The sequence below is a fragment of the Eretmochelys imbricata genome, chromosome 3, assembly GCF_965152235.1.
Source record: "Eretmochelys imbricata isolate rEreImb1 chromosome 3, rEreImb1.hap1, whole genome shotgun sequence".
NCBI lineage: Eukaryota > Metazoa > Chordata > Testudines > Cheloniidae > Eretmochelys > Eretmochelys imbricata.
The window spans coordinates 208,923,940-208,936,675 of NC_135574.1; the positions used below are offsets into that span (position 1 = coordinate 208,923,940).

The 12,736-nt window shown below is 51.2% G+C and overlaps 1 protein-coding gene across 2 annotated transcripts in view; it reads right to left on the minus strand.

Annotated features, from left to right (window-relative positions):
- Positions 1-10,369, minus strand: part of PPP2R5D (protein phosphatase 2 regulatory subunit B'delta) — a 46,132-nt gene extending 35,763 nt beyond the window's left edge. For both annotated transcript variants that reach the window (XM_077814209.1, XM_077814210.1), the window contains exons 1-2: positions 10,290-10,369; positions 7,697-7,783 (exon numbers count right to left, since the gene is read on the minus strand). In XM_077814209.1, the coding sequence (XP_077670335.1) occupies positions 7,697-7,783; positions 10,290-10,316 (114 nt within the window). In that variant the 5' untranslated portion in view covers positions 10,317-10,369. The remainder of the gene's footprint in view (positions 1-7,696; positions 7,784-10,289) is intronic.
- Between the last annotated feature and the right edge of the window lie 2,367 nt (positions 10,370-12,736).

Consider the following 12,736-nt stretch of genomic DNA (forward strand, 5'->3'; position numbering starts at 1 on the left):
CTGCCCCCTACTCCACTAGGGCCTGCTGGAAGCACCTAGGGACATAAGTGCTGGAACTAGGGGTGCAGGAGGTGGTGCAGCACCCCCTGGTTTGAAGTAGTTTCCATCATATCTAGGGTTTACAGTTTGGGTCAATGGCTCTCAGCCCCCCCACTATACACATTGTTCCAGCCCCCCCGCCTAGGGAGACCCCGGCCATCTACAGCATCTACCGAGCACAACATCACATGCAATAGCACCAGAGGATGTGCCAGGATGAGGAGCTGCTCCACCCCACCAAACCTCCATCACACCACTTCTGCCTCTCCTGTGAGTCCTTGTCCCCTGAGGCCCCAGTAAGCTACCCCATCCCTGATGCTCAGAGGTGCTGCCCAGCACGTGGACTCAAGGGGCAGAGGGTGTGAGGCAGGCCAGGCTGGATGTGGGGTACCCCATCATTAACCTCTTTCCACAGTGAAGTTTAAGTCTGCGTGCGTGGGAGCAAGGGATGGAAAACACAGGATTCCTGAAGTTGACACAGAACAGGACACCAGGCTTTAAAACTCCACCAGGGACACAACCATGGGACTAACCAGCCCTCAAAGGCAATGGAGACTGGTCTGCCTGGGACAGCTACGCAATGAGCACAGAGAACGCAGGCCTAATGTTAACTTGCCACTGGACTCTCATATATTGGGGGCTGTCTGGCAATGCACAGAGCACTGCTGTCCAAGCAGCTCTCACGCACCACAGAGCAGATGTGTATGGCGCTGCCCATGCAGAGAAAGGCTCAGCTCAGAAACGGTGTGGCAACTCTTTTTCAGACTTGTTTCTTTGGTGGATTAATGTCAAAAGACCTTTCAAGAATGAGGTTTAGAGGGGTGCACTTGGCACAGGGAGGGACAGCCTGAAGAAAGAGAAAAGAGAAGAGCGAGGATACACCATTTCCACAGCTCAGCCATGAGAAGGGAGGATACAAAAGGGGCAGGTATGCAAGAAGTTTGTGGGGAGCAGTGAAGCAGGAGGAAATGAGAGCAGAGATGCAGGACAAGGTAGAGTTGTGCAGAACAGGGACCACGAGTTTTAGTGGAAGGAGAAAGGAAACTAATGGAGGGAGCTGGGGGACTGACATGATCAGAGCAGTGGGATGTCAGCAATGTAGGTGGAAAGCAGGCACCCACGAGGAAGCAATGTCAGTAACTGGAGTGGGAGATGACCAGAGCACAAAGGCTCTTAAAACCCATCCTTTCCAGCCTGGTTATAGGAGAGATTCCTGAGTGAGGGCTGGCAACCTAGATACAGGGAGAGGAGAGGTGGGTGACAGAGGAAGTGCTGGAGAAAGGACAAGGGGAACGAAGAAGAGCTAACAGCAGGACATCCGGAGAGATTTTAGAGGTACTTGGGTGCAAAGCTGAACAAGGAAGATCTGAGAGTCATCCGGGCAAAGGCGGTAACTGACCTCCCTCCCCCTATAGCAGATGAAATCCTAGGAATAAGATGTAGATGGAAGAGAGACATGGTGGAGAAGTAGCCAAAAGGAGATCCTGAAAGAATAACTGCAGAGACAGGAATCACCTGCATCCTCCAGAAGCTTGGAGCAAAGGGGAGGAGGGAGATGAGATGCAGGTAGAGGTAAAAGGAAGGTTTGGAGACCAGGGCACACCTGATTGCTCAAGAAAACAAATCCTATGAGAGAGAGAGAGAGAGGAATGGGTGTCGGAGATAGTGGGAGTAGCAGAAGGAAAGGGTGCAGGGGACATGCCAGAGGATTAAAGGTTAGAGAGGCCCTTGAAGACTGAGCCTGAGGGAGGGAGGGACAGATGCCAGGTGGGCACACAGCACAAGCTGGCTAGACTTCCTGACAATGTCAGTGTGTTGCAGGGCAGAGGTAAGCCAGCAGCAGAGAAGAGATGATCCACACAAGGCACAGGAGGTGTTCAGCAAGGAGAGGCTGAGCCGTTTAGCAAGGAAGAGGGCGAAGAACAGAGGTCTCGCCAAAGAGGCCTTCCCAGGCACTCAGTGGTGCAGGGGAGTCGTAGCGGACACATGGGGTGAGTGGGCAGGGGAAAGAATTACTAAACAGGATGCTCATGTAGGCCAGTGGCGGCTCACAAGACACCAGCACTTCCCCTTCACTCCTACCTGATAAATTACATTTCAAGTCAGTGAAAATGTTACTTTCCTAACAGATTTCCACATAGGCCATTGCTGTAGCTGTCTCAGTGGCTGCTTGTTTGCTTGTGGGAGGTGAGCTGGCCCATGTAATCATGAAGGCTGGAGATAAGACACTTGCAACAGGTGCTATGAAGCTACTGGGGATGCTATTCCAGTACTAGGGTATTCCTGAATATTGATCTCTCATTTGATGCCTTAGGCCACTGACTCCATTTGGCAGGATTTCCACTGGACACTTTCTAGAGTCTCAAAGTTCTGTTCCTCCCCTGACTATTCAGCCTTTGGAATATCCTTAGCAACTGACAGGTTTGTTCAAACACTGCTAAGGAACTTAAAAAGAAGGGAGCTCTCCGAGCTAGTTTATGCCCTTCGCACAGGGCAAAAGAAAAGGCAGAGAGTCCACAGGACGGGCCAGCCTGAGGGAGAGACGTTACAGCCAGAAACAAGGAGGAACTCAGATGGCCTTAAACCTGGAAACATCCTGCGGGAAGCATGGCAGGAAACAATACTTTCAAAAGACATCTGAAACTGATGGGATCTCCCTTCTCCTGGTCCCCCCTTCTCACCTGGAGAGGTGACAGGGAACTCTACCAGCTCAGAGACCACGCTGCATACTAACAGGGTCTGGCCGCAGGCACTTCACTGGGAGTCTGGGAAGGGCCTTGGTACTTTACTACTCCTGTTTTTGAAGAGCCTTGAATAGCTGCTGTAGATGGAGGGAAGCACTGTGTAAAGTTTTAACAGCTGGAGAGTCAAAAGAATAGCGAAGATTTGCTGGCTAGAGAAAAGCCCAACAGAGAAATCCTGATAACACAGAACTCCTCTCTGCGCAGGGAGGGGCTCTGTACACTCCCAGCTCAGGCTAGGGATGGGGGGTTTATAATTATTCCTTCACACTGCTGTGCTCCAGAAGATTTTAGTGGAAACTGGTACCAGGTGGACTTCTTACTCTCATCACGCACTACCCGTGGTAGGTTTGTTGTCCCACAGGTTTGCTGGCAGAGCTAGCCCATTGGGGTCCCCCACCCACTCCTGACTGGGCGAGGGGAGAAATGGAAACTCAGAAGACGATTTTGCATTTTCTTCTAAAGAGTTTCTAGCCTTGAAAATGCAGCAGACATAAATGGATCACTGAAGCTGAAAGCTTGTCACTTAATGCACAGAGATGTCCACCTTAAAAGCCCTTCTCTCCAGATTAACACTGCTCAGCGGCTGGCTGGTCTCTGAGAAGAATGAGGCTGGGCACTCATCTCCTATCCGGATAAGACAGACTTAGACGCCTTCACACTATGCCAAGGCAAGGCAGCTCAGGGAGGCTGCTACACTATTCCCCTCTGAAAGAGGCTGCTTTAAAAACTAATGTCAACATTTGATGCACAAGGAGTGTGGAAGCTACCTCCTCCTGGAGCAGCCCCCTTGCTCAGGCCCAGAGGACATGCCAGCCACCACCAAAGCTAAGTTCTGGTTCTCCACTCTCACAGACTCTTCCTCCCCATAGCCAGACACTCTCTCCTCCTCCTCCTCCCTGGGGACTTCGCTGTGTCCTCAGATAAGCCCCAGGCCCTTGACCTACTCTTCATCCTGGACTCCCAGAGCCTGCGTGTCATTCTTCCACACATACCCTTGAGTTCACAGGTTCTCCTCTCTGTGCTCTCACATATTCCAGCCACTCCTATTTGTGGCTGAATGCTCTCTCCGCTGCCTCACAGTCCTGCCTCACTGCTGTCTCAAGCTCCTAAGCTCACCAGGCTTTTCAGCCCAGATTTGCTGTCAGCCCCTTCTTTGCTGACTCTTCTTCTCCAGCCCCTGGAGCCGATACATGTAAGTGTCTCTTCTACCGCCTCTAGCCAACTGCCTCTATTAAAATCCACCTCCCCACACCTGAAGCAACCCTAGTTCAATCAGCTGCAGACATCCCAGCATACTGCAGTGACAAGTCCCATAGAAATGCCTATGAAGTGCATGAGACAGCAACTCAAAGAACAACAGGCATGTCCCTATCCCCCATGAGTTAGGAGTCTCATCCCTGCCTCTCCTGATCCACTTTCCAGGCTGCAGAGCAACTTCTCCACCCTTCCTCCCTCCCCATGCGCTGGCAAGCCTCACTCCCTCTTCCAGGCCATTAACTCTCTTCCACCCACCCACTTCACCTGCCCCTCCCAGTCTCTCTCTGGCTAGAGATGAGTAACTCTCCTCCTCCTCATTCCCCCAGCTAATACTGAAATGATTTGCAGCAGCATCTCCTCCTCCAAGATCTACACTGACACTTCTTCCATTATCATCCAGTTTCTTAAGGAGACCACTTCCCTAGAGGTCCCTTTCTCCCCCATCTCCACAGATTTACTCCTGAGATTCCTAGCACTGGTAACTTCTCTTCTGGAGCAAAGTAGGTACCTTAAAAGCCCCGTGCCTAGCTACTAGATGCTGCTGCCACTTGACCGTTGATACTTTCACCTTAGCTCAGTGACCTCTTGACCAGGTAGAAATGAGTGTACATCTTATAGGCATTAATCCTGCATCCTCCGCTTTCCCCCATCACTGGCATTGCTGAATGTTTTGAAGGGCTGGCGGGTCTCTGCACTCGCGCATGGATTTAAAGGTTTCCCTTCTCCAGTACAGATCCATGATTGGCTTGCATGGTATTTTTATTTGCTCGTCCACAATAGCGGAATTCACCACTAGCTTACAGCACAGGCATCAAAGTGCTGAAACTAAGGGCTTACTGCAGGTTCCCAAGCCTGCTGCCCAGCCCCTCACCTGCTTCACACTCACTCTGATTTATCGCCTCACCCGCCTGTAGACCTGCTAAAATTCACAGAAAGAAGTCCCAATCTGCTGCACCTGTAAAGTCTGCCAGAGCAGGGCTTCTCTATGGAGAGCCTTAGCCCATTGGAAAAATGCTTTGTTCTGGAAGCAGAATTTGAAACTCTGTTTGAGAGGCAAGTTTGGCTGCAAGTCGCCTGCTTCTTCCTGTGATGTGGTGGGAGGGAACAGGGAGATGTGCTGGAGCAGGGTTGCCCTCTTGCTCTATACAGTACTCATTTAAATATCTATTGATAACTTCAAAACAGGAAAACTCTCCCCCCCCCACCAAAAAACCCCCCAGAGGAAACAAAACTTCTCTTAAGAAATGCACCTGAGCAACCTCACCTCTCTCAAAGCAATCAGTGACAAACTATGAAATCCCCAGTTAGGGCAACATTCGAATCCAGTCCAACTTCAGCCTACATGCCTTACCCCTCAAACACATTCATGGATGCATCACTAACCCAAACTCCCTTTTGCCTTCCACAGAAAGGATCACACACAATGCACGTCTCTTGTTCCATTCACCAACTAATCCATCCTCCAAATATTCAGGTAGTAACAACATGTGATGGATTGCTGACTTACAAGTATGTCTGCTGATAGTTCTGTATGAATGTTTCTGAGCATTACGATTAGTCACTTTGTCTCCTGGAAGAATTTAATCCAAATTAAGAAAAAAAATGGTTACGTGGCAAGAATGGATGTACTCATCCATTCCATAACAGAGCGGTCCACCACTAAGGGGGAGAGAGCACAAGAGGAAGAACAGCCTTGAACAGAGCCTTACAGGTAACCCTAATGGGAAAGAAGGAGAAGAAACACACAGTAGGGAGCACATTGTAGAGCTGGCTTCTCCCTCCTCCTGGCTGTATCACCGAAAGAGAGCTGACGTTCTACCTCAACAAGGAGCGGGGTGGTTGTTTGGGGTTTGTTTTGTTGTTTTTTTAAAACCATTCTAGGTTTCTTCTACATCCGTAGCAACCAACATTATTTGCCATTTTGGGTCACTGAAGGAAGCTTGCGAGCGATGCTATTTATGCTCTCATACTTCATCACTTGGTCCTAGGAATGCAGGACTGCAGCTTCTCACCAACCTGACTGGGGAACTGCTCAATATTAATTTGGTTGCTTCTGATTGTTGATGGCCACCTTTGTGTTTGAAGACATGAGACTTGTGTTCTTCTGTACAGCACTGTGGGATCCAAAGATCAAGACTGCTGTACAAGAGCAATGATTAACTCATGTGGCTGGTGTTGGTGTCCCCTTGCTTCCTTCTAGCCAGGAGGAACTAAGGTGGGAAATTATTTTTAAAACTGAACACACCAAAAAAGGGGGAAAATCCAGCATGGGAAAGGAGTGGGGACCAACAGGCTGAGACTAAAATGGAGTGGAGTCCACGGATCACTAAACGGGAGTCCCCAAGGCTCCCTGCTTCAGACTACTCCAGCTTCAGACTCTGTTTCAATTACACCTTCGTTTAGGCATAATAAGTGGTAACACGGGGTCTTCAGAAAGAACAACTACTATCAGTACAGATGTTGCTTGAGCCGTTTATAAATTTAATGTGTTTATCTTTGGGGGTGAGGGAGCTTATAAATTAATACTCTGTTTTGATGACATACAGCCCCACTGAATTGCTGACTTTTTACCCTTCCTCCTCTCTCTAACTTTAAACAAGTTAACAACCTCTAATTCCCAGGCTAGAGCTATAGTACAACACATTTCAATTTTCTCAAGAACAGCACATAGCAAAGACTTAAGCACACACTCTCCTAGTCAGACGGTATTAGATTGAGATGGAAGTGGGGAGAGTCTTGCCTGAAAAAGTAAATTAATGGAAAAAATAAGCATGCCTCCTTAGATGGCGAGTAAAATGCTTCCTGGAGGCTGAATCTCTATCGCCAGAGCCCAAGACGACCACACTGTTTGAACACCGAATGAGATCAATCTTACCAAAACATTCATATCTGCCTGAGTTCCTGCTCATTCCAGAAACACTGTGTGTTAATATGCTACATTATTTGTTATAGCAAGTTACTCTGTATTGACACTACTCCAGATGTGTCTTTCTTAGCAGCACCAGCACCCAGGGCAAAGGACGCTCTGAGTAGCACTTTTAATATAGAATGTGTGTTTGCATATGTTAGATCTTCCCCTGCTGCCAGTAAAGGTGTTACAATAGTGAGAAACTCAAACTTCCTCTAGTACCTTCTCCATATCTCTCAAATCCACCACTCTTCTCCCCATGCTTAATTGAACTCCAATGTCAATTTATCCCAGCTCTTGCCTCTCTCCCCCAAGCAAACTGCAAGCTCTCTTCCACCACTCAGTTCACCTCTCAATAACATTTTGGACCATGCCAAGGAAACTTCTGTTCCATTCAGGCTTCCTTCTTTCTGCTAGCTATGTCTTCTCCTCTCCACTGTCCTTGCTCTCAATGCAGGCTTCACTAGTGTAATCTAGCCCATCTGCATAGGTGGCTCTGGCATATCTAACTGCGCTCCCCCTCAAGTCTCTATTTCTACAGAGCGCCACAGGGTTCAGTTCTCACCCTCTGTCTTTTCCAACTACCTTCCCACCTCAATCAGCCTCTCTTTACCTTTGACACTGACTACCACGTTTAAGCGCATTAAGTTCCTTATTCAGAAAAGCTGTTGAAGAGACAATTTGAAAGAAAGATGCCATACAAGAGAGAGTTGTATAGGTGTGATGCTTTGCAAGATGAATGCCTTACCTCCTCTGAATTCTCTGCCCCACCATCCTTCCCACCACCACTGCTGCTGCTGGGCTTTGTGGTGCTTTTAGCAGACTTTGGAGGCTCCTGGGACAATGAGAAGAGAGCATATTCAGTTGCACTGGGCTTGGAAAAGATTTAATTCTGTTCAGTTAGACACAAGTTTCTGTGGGCTTGGCTACACTGCCCCACTGTTCAGACCACAGGGGTGCAAAGAGCAGTGTCTTGTGCACCAAAGTGCTGCCCTATAAATCCCCTGCATGGACTTTGCGGGGGCAAACTAAAAGGTTCCTAGTTCACTTTAATATAGTCCTCTTCAGACAGGGCTACGTTAAGGCGAACTAGGAACCTCTTAATTTGCACCTGCTACATCCACACAGAAGAGCTATAGCGCAGTACTTCAGTGCACAAGGCACTGCTATTCACACTCCCATAGTCTGAACGGCAGGGCAGTGTAGACATTGCCTATATCTGCTTCACTCTTTCACAGACTGCCACGGAGACACCACCCCAGCAATAATCCACGATCCATGTCTCTTAAAATGGGGGCTCCCAGAGATACTTCCTCCCCTTCACATTGGAGAACTCTGCACCCAACTAAGGCTGGGGCATCCCAACTGTCCAACCATTACATACAACATATCCTCTTCCCAGCCGATTTGACTCGGTAACCCGCCCCCTGCAGCGTGGAAAGCTGGCAGTTAACCTCCCAAACAGAATCAGGCTACAAGAATGTTATCACACTCCCAAAGATTCCCTCAGAAGACCTGGGGCCTGTCCATGGCCCACCACAGATGGATGATGGGGAATGCAATGCCAGGACAGGACAGCAGCTGGGGAATTAGTTTAGATGGTTACAGAACAAACGTTCCTGATACATGTGGCTAAAACACCAGCCCTACGAGAGGGCATCTAACAGCAAAAAAGGTACAAAGAATTAGTCAACACAGGACTCACAAAAGGGTTGCAATTAAGCCATGAGCGCACCAGGTACAATGGGAAGGAAAGGGACTAAAGAGTGCTTCTGGGGGAAGAAACAGAGCACTGGGGAGAAGAGGGTGGGGGACAGGAAAAGAGGTGGGAGAGCTGGGGTTGGAGAGAAGTGGGAGAAAGAGGAAGTAGGGGGGAGAGAGAAGCCAGAGCCAGATAAACAACAGACGTGCAGCAGCCAGGAATGTGAGCGAGGCTAGTGCACCCAGAGGACGGGCTTAGAGTGCAGCACTCTAGCCTGCTGCCTGCAGACACCAGTGCAACATGCATGGACAGTGTTTTCACTGCGCGTGACCAATCTGTGCTGTGGTCCATGGCAATGTATGTATCAGATGCATCGTGTATGCACAGGCCATGGCAGCATGTTCCAGGTGGGTTTCCACACCATGACCTGTGAGTGAGCACGGTGTGGGTGATATGACCCTGGGTTATGGCAACATGTTCACCGAACATGTCCTGCCCACACACTGCTTGCTATGGCACTGCATGCAATGCTGCAGCCCGACAAGTGCCCGAGCCTTGTCACCACTAGCATCGAGGCCACGTGTGTGTTTGCACGACGCAGGGATTGCACCATGCCGCTGGAGCTGTTGCCTCTTTTTGCACCAAATGTGCCTGGACTGTGTCAAAGTTCACAGGCAGGTGCTGATTTATACCTGCACTGCAGGCCTGGGGCCCCTCATGTCTGCGCCATAGTGCTATGCTATTGCCCACGTACTCCTGCCTGGGGCACCGCTGCCCCCCCCGCACCATGGCACCTTGTTACTGACCCCCTATCGCGGCAGCACTGCGGGACCCACTGCCCCCCACCCTCTCTTCTCCCTGGACTACAGCCTCCGTACTTCTTTACCCACAGACCCCTCTGCCCCAGCACTCTCCACCCTCCTACCCCATAGCTCACTCCAGGCTCCAGTCCCACAGACCCCTCTGCCCCTGGAACCTCTGTCCCACAGCCCCATAGGCACCTCTGCCCCCGCATTCTCCACCCCTCGGCCCCATAGCCCCCTCCAGCCCCACAACCCATGCCCCATAGCCCCCGTGCCCCCAGTCCCATAGCCCCCTCCGCCTACCTGCCCCATAGGCCCCTCTGCTCCCACATTCTCCACCCCTCTGCCCCATAGCCCCCCACAGCCCATGCCCCATAGCCCCCGTGCCCCTCCGCCCTGGCACCTCCACCTACCCGCCCCACAGGCTTCTCTGCCCCCACACTCTCCACCCCTCTGCCCAATAGCCCCCCACAGCCCATGCGCCCCTCCGCCCCCAGCCCCATAGCCCCCTACAGCCCATGCCCCATAGCCCTCGTGCCCCTCCGCCCCCTCCAGCCCCACAGCCCATGTCCCGTAGCCCCCGTGCCCCTCCAGCCCCACAGCCCGTGCCCCATAGCCCCCGTGCCCCTCCAGCCCCACAGCCCGTGCCCCATAGCCCCCGTGCCCCTCCAGCCCCACAGCCCGTGCCCCTCCGCCTCCGGAGGCTGCAGCCCAGGCCCCGGCGCACGGCCGGCCCCTTTCCCTGTCCTGGCGGGAGGCCGGGCCGGGCCGAGCCGGGGCGGGGGCAGGCCGCGGGGGGCCTGGAGGGAGGGAGTCGCGCTGCCCGCCGGCCCCACCTTCTCCTTCTTCAGCTTGTAGGGCATCCCGGCTCCGCTCGGCCCGCTCGCCGCCGCCGCCTCAGCCGGGCCCAGCCGCCTCCCCGGCCCAAACCTGCCTAGCAACAGCCTCGCCGGCCGCACGTCACTGGCCGGCGCCGCCGGCACGGAATTTCCTCATTGGTCCTCTGCCGCGCTGCCTACGCCAGCAGCCGCCGCGGCCGATTGGCTGGAGCGGGAGCGCGACCCCGCCCCCAGCGGGCCCATCCTGGCCCCCCCTCCCTGGCGCTGGAAGGGCGGGGCCGGGGCACGGAGAGGGGCCCAGAACAGCCCGCCACACCTCTCGGGCAGGGCCACGTGGCGCCATGGGAGGAGGCGCCCGGCCGCGCCGCCTAGCGGGCGGGAGGGGAACAGATCTGTGGCTGGGCCCGCAGGGAAGGGGACAGGCTCTCCCAGGCGAGCAGGCCTGGCTCTACCCAGGTGGCAGGGACAGACCTCCAGGAGGCAGGGGGGCGCCGGCAGGGCACAGCACGGCCCCCTCTGCAGCCCCAGCCTATTCTGCCAGCCACATGGCTGCTGACCCTTGGCAGGCCTGAGTGACCGCTACCTACGCGAGGAGGACGTGTGGCACCTTAGAGACTAACCCATTTACTTGAGCATAAGCTGTCGTGAGCTGTAGCTGTAGGTCATGACAGCTTATGCTCAAATAAATGGGTTAATCTCTAAGGTGCCACACGTCCGCCTGTTCTTTTTGCGGATACAGACTAAGACGGCTGCTACTCTGAAAGCTACCTACCAGCTAGGTGCTCCCCCTCCCCACGGGTCTGTGGTTGGGTCCACGGGGGAAGCTCTCCCGTCCACCTGGTGCTGTCCACACCGGTGGTTAGGTCACTGTCACTGCATTGCTCAGGGAGGTGGATTTTCCCACGGTTATCCCCACATATGTTGGTAGTGCAGACAGGGGCTCAGCTGCCGGTGTGGGATCGCGAGCCAGCAGCATTAGGTGACTTATACCTTGGTGCCGCAGGATCACTGGCCTCCATGTTTACCTTGAGCAGCAAATGTGTGAAAGCCACAGCTGGCCTTATCCACACTAGGATTGTCATGTATGTTTGCCAACACTTGTTCCAAACTCACCTTTTTCCCTAGAATAGTCATCCACATCTGACAGGCTCCCCCAAGACAGGCTGGGTAACCTCACCTACCTTTATTCTGAATCAGATACATTTTGACTTGTTTTTACTGCTGTAAGAGGGCACCTTTATATGTCCATTTAGCTGCCCACCAATGTCCATCACAAGTAGGATCGCACTGGTAGTCTCCTGCTGCATGAAGGAAAGGTGGTTTTTTTAAAACCACGTATTAACTAATACAAGTACAATCCTAGTGAAATCAAGGCAGCTGTGGCTTTAACACACATTAGCAGATTGAGGTAAAGACTAGGAATTTTGATTTGCTAACATGTTAAAGCTACAACTGCCGTACATTCACCTGCCCCAAAAACACACCTGTCCAATCTTTTTTAGTATTAATATCTGATAGACATGCCTGATTTGTTAAATGAGTGCAATCAGGGATTTCACTTGAATTAATAAAATCCCCAGAAACAACATGTTATGTGAAGTGTAAAGATGCTCACTTTGTAATATGGTAACACCCTGTTAAACAGAGAGACCTCATGATTATATTACAGTATAATGTTTCTCTAAACAAAAGTTTATTTTAAAATCCATTAACATTTCCTAAATAATTAGTAAAACAAGCAAACCACAAAACCTACCACTGGCTTGAATTCTCTAGGATTTTTCCATGTGTCAATTACCATGTAGCATGTAGCATGCTAGCATGTAGTAAAAACTTAACTTTTTTCCTTAGTGAAGACAGGGCCTTAATGTCTTGAGAGAGAATCTGATGTCCATGGAAGGTTTGGTATATGAGTTGGTTGTGTCAGGATTACTGACCATATAAATTTCCTTATGGAAAGGCAGGCAGCAGCAAATTATTCAGGAATTCTAGGCCATAAAGAAACTTCATTGCAGCCAAAACAGCATCTGATCATGCAGATCTGTAGGAATGCTTTAATTCAGGTGTTGCCGCTGTTCAGCACTAAAGACACAGCAACAACTGCTCAATTCATTAAAATATTTTATAATAAAGAACTATTTTCTGTGTGAGTTCATTGGTGAGCGTAGTGGTTGTCTGGTTTCACTCAGATAGTATGCCCTTGAATTAACTCACACAGAAAAGTGATAAAACACACAAACACCCTATCACTCATGGAAGAACACTTTTCACAAAGAGAGAAGGGGAGTATGAGGCTGGCTGACTGAAGAGAAGGGAGGGAAAATATTTGGGGGGGGTTAACAGAGCCACACCCTTCCCCTTTATATCTTTGTGGGTTAATGAGTCCCCCTGTCTCAGGGAATCAGCAGAACCCACTTAACAATGCCCAGTTGGACCAACATCTG